The 15052-nt window shown below is 47.3% G+C and overlaps 1 protein-coding gene across 7 annotated transcripts in view; it reads right to left on the bottom strand.

Moving 5' to 3' along the window:
• Positions 1–15052, bottom strand: part of LOC4578049 (discoidin domain-containing receptor tyrosine kinase B) — a 253601-nt gene that overhangs the window by 22414 nt on the left and 216135 nt on the right. For all 7 annotated transcript variants that reach the window (XR_009765848.1, XR_009765849.1, XM_061655110.1 and 4 more), the window contains 5 exons: positions 13635–13852; positions 12645–12783; positions 7667–8051; positions 4885–5130; positions 2244–2336 (listed from right to left, as the gene is read on the bottom strand). Coding sequence is in view for 5 of the 7 variants with exons in the window: in XM_061655110.1 (XP_061511094.1) it covers positions 2244–2336; positions 4885–5130; positions 7667–8051; positions 12645–12783; positions 13635–13852 (1081 nt within the window). In the remaining 2 variants the exon portion in view is untranslated. The remainder of the gene's footprint in view (positions 1–2243; positions 2337–4884; positions 5131–7666; positions 8052–12644; positions 12784–13634; positions 13853–15052) is intronic.

Here is a 15052-nt window from a genome sequence, read left to right as displayed (position 1 = left end):
TGGACCTCATTATGTGAGCATCCATTTCCTTTTTTTTTTTTGTTCGTCGTGGTGCGAGGTGCTTGGCCATCATTATGCAATCTGTTGACTTGGTGTGCGAGAAGAATGGCGAAGAAGTGAAGCGGAAAAAAGGCACACCATCCCTTGAAATCCTTTACAGTGATGGGGTGCACCAGCGTTCTGGGTGGTTGGTTTTAGTTGATTCTGTTTTTTTCTTACACTTTTTTTGCTGCCATTTCGTCCATTTACACGAGGTGTTGGAATGGATATTCGTTTTGGAGGGGGGTTTCAGCGCGTTTTTTTGTGTGTTTGTGTGTACGACCCACTCTAGATGGAAAGCGCTTTCCACACCTGTTCTGCGATGGGAACGGGAGGACGGCTAAAGTCACTAGCTTGGAGCGTTGGCAAAAGTAGATAATATTTGCTTTATTTTTACCGCCACAGCCACCAGCGCCACGCCACAGTCCACAATGGCTGGCTTCATCATTCCGAGGAGAGAGCTTTTACCGCCCTCGGTAATGATTATGATAGTGATTTATTTCCGTGACTCAGTTTCAGCCACCGCTGTCGCTAGCTCTGCCTCTCTCTCTCTCTCTGTTGTCCATACTCTTCCCTCCGCCGGTTGTTCATTTATCAGCGCCGGTAGGTGGTAAATAAAATTGGAAAATTTTCCTCCCTACTCCGGTGCTAAATCCGTGATGATCATCTTGCCACTTTACCCATGGAAAGTCTATCGTACTATCTTCTTTTCTCTCCCTGTATCTCTCCTTCTCTCGATCTGTGTAGACGCTTTTCCCTGTGAGGAACCGTATCGGAAAAAGCTGGCCACCGTGGCCGCTTCTTTGCACGAAGTCGCGATTGATAACCGGTAGTGCGGCACCGAACCAGAAGCTCGGCTCGCTCCAAGCACGCTATGCTCGCTATCTCGCTGGTCTCGGGGTGTGAAAAGTGCATTAGCAAATCATTTGAATAAATAATAGAGTTTGTGCAAAGCGGAATCCATTAGCTCCCGGGCGGGGCGGGATGGATGATGGGGGAGAAGCTTACGAGCGAGTGTTTGATGCAAAACGCCCAAACATCGAGAAGATTACTCGACCCAGACACCTTCCAATCCTGCTCGCACTCCTGCTTCCGGAAGCACGACCATTCCAACCTTTTGCGGCCCTTTTAAGTTGATTTCCATGGAACGGGGAGAAGTGTTCCGAGTCAGGGAGGATGGACGCGCGGAAACAGTTTAGTAAATCGACACGGAACGCAAAGAGTATGCAAAAGACACAGAAAAACGGTTGCTTCGGTGGCGGAAGCTTGCCGAATCCTTTTTTCCGAGTCCCCAAAGAGATGTGTTTGTTCTTTTGGTGAGTCGAAAGCAAGCCAATCAAGGAAAGGGAGGAAACAACACACAGATCCCGTCCTCCTTAACGGCGCCCTAAATAAATGCCACTTAGTAGTTGGAAAGCTGTACGCGATTTGTGCATTATAACTCGTTGCGCAAGAAGCTATAGTTCTGGTGCACTTCGTCAAAGGTTGACGCTTTCGCTCCTGGAGAACGCGATACGATTCCAATTAGACGTAATTCAATCTCGAGATAAACAATCACTGTCGTTTCCTCGTCGGTGATTTACTCTCCTGCAGAGCAGCTACTGTTAGTCTGAGACGGATTTTACCAGCATGCGTTTGCACCGGTTGGGATTCCGAAGAATCGCTAAGAGATATCGAGACGCCTGAAGGTATGCAAAGTGCTCTTCAAAATAACTTGCTTAGTGAGTTAAAGACAAAATAGTATGTCTGACCTTCATACTCACTTCACACATTTGATGAGTGAAATATTTGTTACCCAATTCGTCACTGTTTGAGTTGATTTTTCTTGTTTTTCCATTAAAGCTTAGAAAACGGGTGAACATTCAGCACCATTATTTGATTTACAACGGGCTAGCAACGGTTCTTTGTATGGCCGGACGGCCCACATGCGAACATAATTCAGTTTAACTGATCATGAACCTTCAAACTATCACGCCTATCATTACACTATTGAATCGACCAGTTTGTAGATTGAGAATAATAATTCGATTGCATACCTGTAGGCGTAAACTGAGCTGTGTAATTCTATTTTCCGTAGAGTCTACACATTTACTTCGATTTGATTTTTCGCGAAGAAACCAATCAAACAAACCTTATTTTCGATAAAAGCTTTAAACAGTAAGGCCCAAAACTATTTTATAAAAATTAATTGAAATTTAACTTACCTTGTTGCTAAGTCACGGTGCACTACATTCATCTGTTCTAGGTATTTCATTCCGGAGGCTATCTGAGTGGCAATGTAAATTAAACACCCGTAGCTAGAAAGTCGAAAGAAATGAAAAATAATTAGTTAAGCTATGATATTTGCATACCTTTAGGCGCATAATGATAAATAAATAAATAGATGTACGAGAATAGCATTTGTTTAGGAGTAAAATAGAATTGAAGGTAATGAAGCAGTTGTTTTTAATTGAAATAATTTAATTAACCTTTAAAATCACGTTAGAAACACGTCTAAACGAACACATTGTGAAGTCTTCTTCCGCTAAATTATCCCGTTGTCCCATTCAAACACTCAATGGTACAAATAATTCGTGCGAGCAAAAGCTACAATTGCTCGGCGTATCGCTTGTTCGACGAACCGTGTGGCTTATATTGTGTTAATACCATTGAGAAGCCATTTTAAACTACTTTATCACACGTTGAACATTACCAACAAGCGTGTTGAAAAAGCAAACAAAAAAAAAGGTGGAAAAACATAAACATATCTCACAGTTTTGCTCAAAGCCGTTCTCCCGCTGCCCCGCGGGAACTATCCATTGTCATAACAACTTCGGCCGCCACCCGATGGAAGGCTTTCGGTTGGGTGGCAGAACGGAAAAAGTGGCATTGTAAATTACTTAAAGCAGTTAGCTTTCCACGAGCGCTGTGGTGCACGAATGCATTTAAAAAAACACACACACACATATATATATAAACAGCAAAAGCCATTCTCGACACAGTTTTCCTCTCGCTTGCTCCCTGAAGTGGCCATTAAGCCGGTCGCGGTTGCAGTTTGCAGCATGGCACCACACACACACACCGTGCTACGAAAATCCTTAAATTTATAAACTTAATTTCTCCCGCTTGTACAGGAAGCGCTGTTGCGGGGGAGGTGAAAAAATGGAGCAAAAGCTGGCAATAGTGCTTGGAAATGTTTCACTCGAGGTTGAGCTTATCGAACGTGTGTGAGGCAGTGGGTGTGGCGCTTACTGCTCGCCGTGCCTGCTGGAAGGCAACACAACAACCGTGGCCTAAAGAAATCGCTTCCATTCGAATGCACCAGAGAGTGGTCGTCGTGAAACGCTGTCAGGGCGTTTGCGAGAGCGCTGGTGTTGAAGCGAAGCCGTGAGCCCGGTCACGGACAAACAAACTCACACAGCTCGCACCCAGGCGAAGGTATCGTGCACATGTATCGGGTACGGTGGACCTTGAAACGGGCCACTTTGCTCGTATCGTCGTGCGACACACCATTCCTAGGGGTAGGTCACTCCCGCCAGCTCGGTCGCAGCGTGGATAAGCCTGACTCCGGGGGGGGGAATCGGAAAGTCAGCAACGTGTTGGGAGCGCGCGGCAGCGGAGATGGGATAAAATTTTGTGTCAACCCAGCATCGTTGCCTCGTGTAATATTATAATACCACCACACTTCGCCTTGCTCTCGGGCGCCCCCGTTCGGTTGCAATCAAATTCCCAACCACCGCCCGAAGAATGCGGTTTGGTAGCATATTCTTCCTTATCTGCTGACGAATCCCAAAACGGAATGGCAGTTAAAAAGCGGTGAAATGGGGGGGGGGGGGGAAAGGAGGGTCTGTACAAGGATCAACACAACCATACTGCACCGGACAGGTCCGCTGTCTGACCGCGCTGTACATCTGTAGCCGCCTGACTGCACTGTTGCACTGCTGCTGCTGCCGCTGTTCGCCTTTGCGGTGTAGCTATCAATTATTAATCTTACAAAGATAATGCACAATGCCACCAGCTACGACAACGATGATGATGATGATGATGATGCTACTGATGCTGGTGACGGGGTTTTGTCTCGACTCAAGCGATGCCATGCACACAGTTTTGTTCGGGTTTCTGGCACGGAATAACGAAATAAGTCACGCAGCCAGCGCTGGGGAAGAATGGGGCTGCCGGCCTGAGAGTGTCACCAGGGCGATAAGACGTGACAAACAGACGGTGGGAAAGGGATGGACACACGGTTACATCCCGAGGTTTGAGATGGAGCTTTCGCGTTTGCGGTTTGCCAGAGGCTTGCCCCGTCAACGTGGAGCGACGTGCAGCGAGATCAGGACGTAACCGTGGACATGTCTATCAGTTTTGTTCCATGCTGGACCGAGATCCCAGGCGGACCGACTCTGACGGACGGTGGTTGAGGCGGATCAGCGATAATAACCCCAGCTCCTATCGCATAGAAATTGCACCGAAAGCAATCGGTTTGATTAAGTAACCGAGCGAAAGAGAGACACACAGTAAATGTCGTTCGATGACCACACAAGGCAGTGAACGGTGGTTTTGATGGACATGCTGGTGGTCGGGATATTCCGGATATTCGCTTTGAGATGGTCGGGCAAAGGTGGATAACGGGCCATTGTCTTTGATTTTCCCTAATCGGGCACGAAGGAGCATACATATTCAAGTGAATTGGAATACACAATCAAGATAAATATGGACGCAATGTATTTGTTTGCTTAAAGTGAATGTAGAAATCAGTAAAGGGACTAAAGAAGCTTTGGTGTTTCTGCCGCTAAGTTATAATGAAGTATATTTTTATCCTCAAATAAACGGAAATAATCGAAACAATACTGTAGCGTGTGGACTCACCTCAAGGAATTGTGCTGCACCAGCGAGCCCGTTTCCGCCGTGTGCTCCTGCAGGAACTGGTTCAGATCGGTGCTGAACTTGTAGTCGAGCACGATGCAGATCGGTTCGTCCTTCAGGCAGGCCCCGAGCAGCTTCACAATGTTCGGATCGTTCAGTCGGCTGAGCTGCTTCGCCTTCGAGCGGAACTCCTTCTTCATGTGATCGGATGCACCTGGCCGCAGCGTCGAGACGGCCACCAGATTCGTGCTGTAGTTGGGTGATATGAGCAGAAGGAGAAGCTCAATATATTTGTGGTTGAAATGGGTAAGGTAAAATGAATAAGTAAATTTGTAGATAAATGTTCCTGTTAAGAGCTTTTTCTGCTCAAGAGATGTTTCTAACAAATTAATAAATCTCCATTTTGCTCAAAACTCTGTGAAAAAAAGCTACAATAAAAAGAACGAAAAGCTATCACAAAAAACACACAAAACTACACAAAACTTCCTACTTGTGTCCCTCCAGACGTGTAGTGGCGATTTTCCAGCCAAGTGAACCTACCAAACCCTCCTCTCCCAACCGGAACTGTTTCAATATTCAACTCGATTGCTAAAGTTCAGTTTATTCCGTCCGGTGGTACGCCAAAAGCAACGACACAGCAACGACAAAACACTGCCAAGTAAAAAACTTGGCCAGCCCCGCCAAACGGTTTCGATTTGAATTCTTAAGCTTACTTCCGGGCAAAACGAAAACCCGATTCTCGTTGTGTCGTGCTGAACTGGAGGCTATCAAAAAGTTGGCGCCCGTATCGTTTGCGCACAACCGTTTGGCTCCGTGTGCCGTTGGTAAAACAGTGCTCATAATTGTTGGAGGAGTTCCGGTACACACACACCCCCAGCCCAACCAGAAGCTTCAAGTGTCCCCGTCCCCACAGCAAAACGCGGGATGAGAAATTGAACACCATAAGCTGGAGGACAGTTGTCTTCCTTTTTTTTACCGGCTCATGGGTGCTTTTCGTATGCTCCAAAGCTTCGCCAATATGGCAAAGACACAACGAGCAGAAGCAAGAATATGGTGCATGTCAACATGCGGGATGCAACGCCCCAGAAATAAAATGTAACAATTCGCCCTGTCCACCGTCTGCGGTCGAAGCTTATCCTTCTAATCTCGATTTAAATATTTTAATAACAAGTAGAAGGAGAAGAGGAAAAAAAGTAATCATCGCACAGGCAATGAAATTTAAATGACATACTGTGTGTGTGTGTGTGGCACTGTGTGTATGTGTAAAACCCGGGGCCAACGAAACCAGCTGGTGAATATTCCTTTTTCACCGTCCAAAGACCGCACCGAAGTTGTCGCAGAATGCACTACGGGTGGGAGAGAGGAGTTTTGTTTGGAGGACACCCATCACCCACCACCCAAACGGACGGGCCACGGGCTCATTGTGGTACTTCGTTCGAGGTCGATCTGCCCAGCACCGTTGTAAACAAGTCGAGAGTTGATATTTAAAATGCAGAACCCTGTCCTTCTCCTATGGCCCAGTTGATTCTTCTTCTAGCTCCGTGGGGCTACTCGGTAAGCTCGAGTAGTTCATGTCCGGTTTTAACCCTACCACTTCCCTCAATGTCCGACAAAGCACAGGCACGGCGAGTCCGTGAGGTACGGTGAGAGTGAACGGTGCCAAATCCTTCCAGTGCAGGACATTCATTCCAACCCAGGAAGAACCCAGCCACAGCAAACCGGAGGTCCAGCTCGTGGCGTTGTTTTCGTGCAGTGCCGGCACACTCCAGCAAGCCGGAGTCAGTCCCGGACGGACGTTCGGCAAAGTTTCGTGCAGCTCTTTTATTCATCAGCGCAGGAGTGGTGCATTGTACGCGGGGACAAGAATGTTCCCCCGAAGCAGCTCGAAAGGGGTGGTGTTTGCCGTGTAGTTGCCCTCGCCCGATTTGCGCACCGAGTTTGACGCTCCACTGTGTCTCATAGCAAGGACACACGCAGTACAGCGGCGGGATATCGTTCGGTACCCGGTTTGGCACACCACTGCAAAATGCAAACGACCAACTTCACTCGGCTGCAACCTAGAAGTTCTCCTAGAAGGGTGTTGGAGGAGATTTAGGAGACAAAAAAAACACGTCACATGGATAACTTCCGCTAGGAGAAAGTTTCACTCGAGCGCACGGTTCACTCGGCTCTACCTCTCTTGCTCTGCCACGTCTGTACGTACTGCTGTAGTTGAATGGTTTTAAATATTTATTTAATTTACTTGTTATAACGACGAAACGCAACCCGTCCCAGAATGTTTGCGCTTCGTTTTGGCGCGTGAACCTCTTCCGCCCTGGAACTTCGTTCCAAAAGCGCTGGATTCGATTTCGAGACTGGGGAGGGCACAAGATTGAGCTTATTTTAATGCAAGCTCCACTCAAAACACCCGGCCAAAGTTTGCGTACAGCTCGGTTTAGTTAATTCCCCTCCAATGGCTCACACTGCACTATATGGCATACATCGATGGCGGGACGTGCAGTTTTGAATTACACATGTACGCTCACACGGAAGCGGGCCCAGGATAATCGAGCAATAATTTGCAACAAAACCGCGAGCAAAGCACAAACCCTCCAGGATCCTTTGTTTCGTGTGAGCACACACTAACACAACCTCAATGTAGGGTGCGTTGCGGAATGGAGCAAAACTTTCCAATTAATCGTTTCCAGTTCGGCGCTGAGAAAAGCGCCTAAAGTTAAACTAGCCGGTGTATGATGCGAAGCGCGCCTACAACGCGTTGCATTGGAATGCGTTGCAAGACACTCACCTGTATCCTTTCGTTTCGCACAGGTGCAGCTCGCCGAACGCACCGCAGCCGAGCTTCTCCACTATCACCAGCTTGTCGCGCGGGTACTCGCTCAGCTGCAGATCGTCATCGGACACGCCAAGATCGAGGTCGCTGTAGGCGTTCAGTTGCTGCTGCTGCTGCTGCTGCTGCTGGTTCGACGGTGTCGTTGGGGTGGTGGACGATTTGCAGATGGCCGTCGCGGCGTAGTACTTCTCGGGCGGGGGCGGCACGGGCGGCGGCTTCGGGAAGATGTTGTTCAGCGTCGGTGGCGTCAGCCGTACGCTCACGTACCCGCCGGGTATCTTCGGTATGAGGTCCTGCATGTGCGGCACGGCATACTCCTGGCACACGATGTCGGGTACGTCTGTGGTGAAAAGAGTGGTGCGGGGCATGAGTGTGCGGGTGTGTGTAAAATATGTTTCACTCGAAAGTGCATCCTTCCCGTCGGGACACCGGCTGGTGTAAGGATAAACATTAATCTGGCTCACTGCTCTTCTCTCTCTGTGTCTCGTGCTTTCTCTCTCGCTGCTGTACCTGGTTATTAGACACAATTTTACATCCCATCCCTAATAGGCTGGTGCAACTTTCCACGACAGGGTGAACACTACCGATCCAGTGCGGTGCTTCTGCACGTGGCCCACAGTGAGCTTGCCTTGTAGCTGTCCCCGCAGCTGTCGGTGTGGATAAGCATTACCGAACGCAAGGACAGCACAGCAATCGGGCGTGCTGGTCAGCTTAAGCTAGTTTTCGCTCCAAATACCACATGATGCCTGACCATTAGGCGGCAGCAGGCGAGTGTGGCACTGCTGGGTTTAAAAACAAAAAAAAACAACGAGAGCTTCTGTTCGTAGTGCAGGCAGCCCATGCGGAATCGTTCGGTAAATAGAAACGTTAAAATATTAAATGGTATTATCATAAATTTCTATTAATATCATTCTTTTCCTTTTCCCTCCCTTGCTGCTCAGCGGCCATTTCGATGGCCATTTGTGGTTCGCACTTTCTCTACCCTTCTGCTTACTGGTGGACGTAAGCATAAAAAAGACTCTTTCCTTATTGCTTTCCCCCATTGAGGACACACCGAAGACGCTCCACACAGCAACCCAGGCGATGGGGTTGAGGTGTGTTGTGGAATTCAATTTTCCTCAAGAAGAAATATATGTTTGTGTGTTTAAAAAACAACGAAAGAACAAACCAATCAGTTTGCTTTCCCCATCTGAGGTGTGTTTCCAACTGTGAGCCGGGTGGATTAAAATTGAAAAAAAGACAAATTGAACCAATTGGCCCTCACAGTGGTTAGGTTTTGCTTGAGAAATAACCAACGAAGAGCTTCAGGTATTTGTGGGTTTGCGGGAAAACAAACGCCAGATAGGTGGGGAATACTTCCATCGTTGTAAGAGTACCGCAAGCTCACACATACACACACCACGTCGCGGTGGAAGCAAAACAGCTTGTACCATTATAGCGCGCAATTGCAATAAAATTTTATGTGCATGTTGTCATTTCCAATTTCTGCATCAGGAGTGCCTTCAGGGGGACAGGCCTTCCCGAGGTGCCTTCCTTTTGAAAGGGAATGGTGTAGGTGTGTGACAAGGAGAGCGCATAAGCGATGTGTTTCGCGGAAGCACAACGAAGGAGCGTTCAGACATGAAAGGGTTAATGCAAACTCAGCAGCAACAGCAGAAGCAGCATGTTGCAGTGGGTTTGTTTTCCCATCATCTATACGCTTTCCATGTAAGCTGCACACACACACATACACGAAGAGACACATTGATGTGGAACAAACAGTCTTCGCGGTTCACCTGGGAAACGGGAAGCGCGTGACCGCGACGCGTTCAGTAAGGACTTCAGCAAGGAGATGGAAATGCAATCGATCGGAAAGTACATAACGTGTAGGGTCGCTTGATTTGGATTTGCTTTGTCGAGCGAGCAAAGTGAGCACGGGTTTTGCGTGCACTATTCAATCGGATTCCCTTCGGTTTGCCCTGTGATGTATTGCGGTGCGCTTCGGTGGGCGCGTACGGTTGCATGCAAAACAGGACGGAGATAAGGGAAATGTTGCTGCGGTTTGATGCTATAGTTGGTTCCTACGTTCTGTGTGGTTGAAATGTAATACTTGCATGATTTCAATATGACCTACATAAGTGTGACAACCAAGATAGTTCAGGGAAATATTATTAAAAGGGATGTAAAACCATTTAGCATATGAAAATAAAATGACAAAAAGAAAGGTTTTTCGGTTTGGAAAGAAACTGAACATTTCTACTCTTAGCTGGTTTTTTATGCTATGTGAAATTAGATATGAATTTCATTGACAATTTTTGTTTACATACGAAGGAAGATACTTGAGTAGATTTAACAATAATTGATTTTTCAAATGAATGCTTAACTTAAATCCTTCATTAATATATTTTAAATCTAGAGTTATCATGACTTTTTTTGCATTAAAATATTGTTTCATTTGATTTTTAATGTATTTTTTATATCTTGACAATACTATAAGCAATAATATTTGCTTCTTGCAATACTTTTTTACATTGTTTGAGACAGTTTAAAAACGATAAATAATTATTTAATGTTTATTTGAACAACTCCATATTCTTTCTTATTAGAATTTTAGTAAAATTATCGTATAGCAACATGTAATACACAAATGTATTCCCTTGCGATGGTTTTAGCTTTGCCAATTAAGTTCCAATTATGACTCATGGAACATTGTTATCTTAAACGCCAAATGAACACAAACAGGAAATAAAACAATGGCAAATGTTATACAAAGACTATAAAACAACAAACGCTATTGCATCCATTTGTGCAAAACACCTTTTCCATTCTTCGCTCTGCCATCTGCTCCCCTCAAACAGAACCATATCCCAACAATATTGCATCCTGCAGACGCCGCCATAAAAGAAAACTACCCTACTGCGTCCTCATCCTGTCAGAACGCAAAAGCTCCAAGGCCGGACATCATGTTTGACCCCGCCTGAACGCCCTCCGTTTTGGCCCAATTTGTCCCCCTTCCCTCCGTACGGGGGTCAGCGCATATTCAGCCGCAGAAAACATCGGAAATAAACGTTCCCTCAATTGACACACCGGCACACGGACACACACGTGCTAAGTGGTTCTAAATGATTTCAGCCGTAAAGCGGCGGGAAAATGGGACCAAAAAACACGCCGCACACCGACACGGCCCGACTGTCGACGAAGTGTCGATTTCGGGTGGGTGGGTGGGTGGTGGCTCTTTTTTATCGCTCCGGATAACAACATCTTTATGATGCAGTTTTTCTTCCGGAGGCGTGTGCGTGTGTGTGTGTTCCCACTTCGGCACCACATCATTGGTCGATTATGTGGGTGAGAGTGTGTGGGTCGGTTTCATCATCACACGGTCATGGCCTGCTAGCCATTTTCTCAGCCACTGGAGAGAGGTGAGTGAAAGGGAATTACATGGTTTTTTTACGCTCTCTTCCCTCCCAGATAGGTGGAGCTTCAGTAAGCCAAACTGGTACACTTTAAGCATTCCAGGCACAAGGATGACTTTGGGCGGCCTGTTGTTCAATTCTCTTCCAGTTTTGGGTGTGTGTGTGTGTTTTTTTTATTGACGAATCAATTTTCCATCCTTTTTCTGACTACCGGAGGGCGGGTGAGTCTTTCAGAAAGCGATAAAGACTTCGAGGTCGGATGTGTCCTTTTCTCAAGGACTTTAACACAAGGCACAAGGCGGCGAAGCGGAGAGCGAGAAATGTAAGTAAACCCACGCAAAAGGTGGGCGACAGATATTCCGTCATAAATATGCATAAGGGGTGAAAACAATTTATCGACCACCCGTCCTCTCAGTCTGCCTTTCCCGTTGAAAGCGTAGCAAAAGACGATGTCGATAATGTCGACGACTTTTGATCCGCTACTGAAGGTTCATAAATTCGGGTGAGCTGCACTCTGCTCAGCTTCCTTCTTCGTTCTCTGTGCTCGATGGTCGTTTTTTTACTGCTGCTCACGATGTAACATTTATCTTTTTATGCTACTTGTAGGTAATGGCCTCGGGAGATGATCGGCGCGACGGCGCTGCCGACGAGCTGGTGGCACTTTGTCGCGGTTCGATAAGAGATAAGAGATGTGCAGAAGGTAGAGGACGATGTCGTTGTTGCTGCTGCTGATGATGATGATGATGATGGCGATGATGTAGCACGATAGCACAAGTATACGATCGTCGACAGGCAATGAATAAATTAGTTCTGCACGTCGTCTTTCCTGGAGCGGATATGGACAGGAAACGATGTAAGCAAGTCCACAAACCAAGAGTACACTGGTGGATCTGTCCTGTTGACGGTCATGTGTTGCAGGCGCTTTTTCATTAATTTTATCATCGCGAACAAAGTATTTACGAGCAATCGAGCAGATTATCGACGCGCTTGTAACAGCACTTTGCACCCCTTGTTGCATTGCGATCGCGGGAGGGGAGAGCCAAATCATAACGAGATGATGCTCCCCTGCTACAGAAATCAAAACGCAACGCATGGAAACGTGTTGAAGATGGCGTGTAATTAAACACGCACGCACGCATTCCGTACTGTTTCGAGGGGATCAGAGAGCGGGTCGGCGCAAATTAAGCGCAGTCCATTTGCCCCACGCCCAGCTCCACGCACGGTGACCGTTGTGACGCGTGGAACGTGCCTTACTTTGTAGCTTAATTTAATTTAAGCTTCCCTGGTTACCACCCCACTTCAGCTTGGTAGTGTGCCGTCCAGCAGCTTCATTGGTGCAAGCATTTGCTAGCACTTTGCAAGTGTTTTGCTGCATATCAAGTGTAATTATGGAGAGCACTGGAGGGACTGCAGCGATGCACAGAGAGTGCGAGAGAGCTAGAGTGGAAGAGATCCAGTAAACCGCAGGGACTAATTCCCTGCTGCCAATCCTGCCGACGGTATCGAGACCGACGGGTGACTACGGATAGAGCGAACCTTACCTGTATAGTCCGGTGTGATGTGATGGCGCTGCATGTCGCTCATCGAGCATCCGCTGGCGGCACTGGTGTACATATTTACATTGAACGGTTCGTGATAGAGGCTGCTCTTATCAATCGATTCATTATCGTCTATCGATACCTGCAACGTAGAGCGGGAAAGAGAACGGGGAAAAGAACGGGTTAGCATCGGGGCTTGTTCTGTGTGCCGCATTTCGAATGGGAAAGTTTTAAACTCCCTCCCCCGGGGGGATTTCGCCCCACACTGGCGTCGGTGCACTTGAAGTAAATGTGCAGAGCTTCGATCAAGCTTCGATCGAGTGTCCCAATGGATGTAGATTAAGGGAGGGAGAGTACGCATCCCAATCAGCTCCAACCAAAAAGGCACAACTTTGCCAAGAACTACGAGGACGGTGGCGAGTGGTGAAGGTTGCTATTGGAAAAGTTGGAAGACGACGCACACACGTTGATGCTCCTGGCAAATTTAGCTCAATCACCTACTCACACACACACACACACACACACACACCAAACCAATGATTGTTTGGAGCAGTTAGGGTCGGTGCAAATCGAGTTGATGCGGAATCCGGGACGCATGGGAAAGTCGCATCGCGTAATTTGGCGCTGATAAGCAGATTGGAGCCAGGATGATGGATTGATTGATGGAACTGTTTCTCGCTATTTAGACACCGATGAGTGGTAAATGATGCTTTAATGTGTTGGCTGGTTTTGCATAAATTGAAGTGTTAAAAGATCCTTTTATTACTTCTTGCAAACTGATTTTAATTATCATGGAAGCAAATAAATGATTTAAACTTAATTTGAGCTACTTCAGAAGACACAAATGGTAACAAATGATACCAGATACTTCTTTTCCATTTTGCTCCACAAATGCTCTCCACCTCATTATCATTAGCGTACCACTTAGCCGAGACATTAACAACTCTTCACCTGTTCGACGTAGCAACAAAAAAAGAAGCCATCGATAATTACCTTAAAATTGCTGTTCAGACGCTTATCGATGCCCAAACTGTCCGTATGCAAATTGTGCTGCAGCGCGTCGAGCACGGCCGCGGTCCGGGTGCGCTTGTTCTTCGCCACGATGAACATGATGATGACGATCAGCAGCAGGATGATGGTGGTCAGGGCCGCTATCACCACACCGACAAAGTGTGGCTCCGGTTCCTGATCGATCGGTTTCGGTGAGATAACTGTGGAGTTGATGCAAAAAAGGAATGAAGAAAGTGTTGTAAGTTGTGGAAGATGGAAATGAAAAGTCTTTGCAGAAAACTGGACCTGTCAGGGGAGCTAATGGACGAATCAATTCCACCGTTATTTGCATCCCGCGCGTTGCCATTGGCAATTGACTGTCTTTCTGGTGGTTTTTAGCCAACTGAGCCCAAGCCGAGTCTTCTACGAGCGATTGGGAACGAGCGATCGACGACGGAGGGTCCACTGCGTTCTGGCAGTCGGTGAGCCATTTAACGGTTGGAAATTAATTTAAATTGTAAATGTCTCCTTCTTCTTTTTTTAAATCGCCAATAAGAGCCGATCGTGCCTCATTTTGCGACAGGTAAGTGGTAAGTATTACAAGTGGGCCGTAATGAGAGAACACGCGCGGCAAGCACTAATCGATGACAACTGGGCTGACAGGACCGGTTTCTTTTTGGCCCCCCCTTAAACTGGCGCTTGTTGTCACGAATAGGGATTACATCTTAAGTTAAGGAGGGCGCTACGCTGCTACGAGACGCTGCTTAAGTCATCCCCGGCACGAGCTGTGGACGTGCAAGAAGCAATGTAGGAGAAATCCCACACCCAACACGGTGTGCAGGCCCGATCAAACAGGCGTTCAATTTTTGCATGCATAACGAACTGTGGAGAGGTTGTAAAGCTCGTACATTAAATCGATCGATCGAAGGCGATGGAGGCAGGTGATAAATAAATCAAGCGTACAAAATATGTGCACGAACATCCAACCTGCAATGTGTCCTCTGTAGCACATATCTCCAGGCCAGTACCAGCCGTGCGTTCACAATCGTTTGATTTGCTGATGGCTTGCGCTTGCCGTGATAAAACCCGGTTTTGTGCCCCGGGTACGGGGGTGAGCTGCAGGACAGGTTGAGATAAATTCATTCTTCACTCTTGGCCGACCCACTCGCCGCCGCCACCGCCACCGCTAAGCAGGGAGAGTGGGCGAACGCAGGAAGCGCAGCCGGCCGTTTATCATCACTCATCTTTTCATCATGGGCCGGGGCAATGAATACTACAAACAGCGGCAGGCCAGCATGAGAAGACATTATGCCGCCGCAGGACTCTCGCAATGACCGGCGAGCCAAGCCGAATAACGCCGCAGCCGCACAACGATGCAGATGAGGCCCGATGATGAAGCCACTGCAGCGCTGCTCGTTGTG

This window comes from Anopheles gambiae, chromosome 3, assembly GCF_943734735.2.
Source record: "Anopheles gambiae chromosome 3, idAnoGambNW_F1_1, whole genome shotgun sequence".
In the NCBI taxonomy this organism is placed as follows: Eukaryota; Metazoa; Arthropoda; class Insecta; order Diptera; family Culicidae; genus Anopheles; species Anopheles gambiae.
Note: the sequence above shows the minus strand (reverse complement) of the source record. Positions and strands in the feature narration are given on the sequence as shown.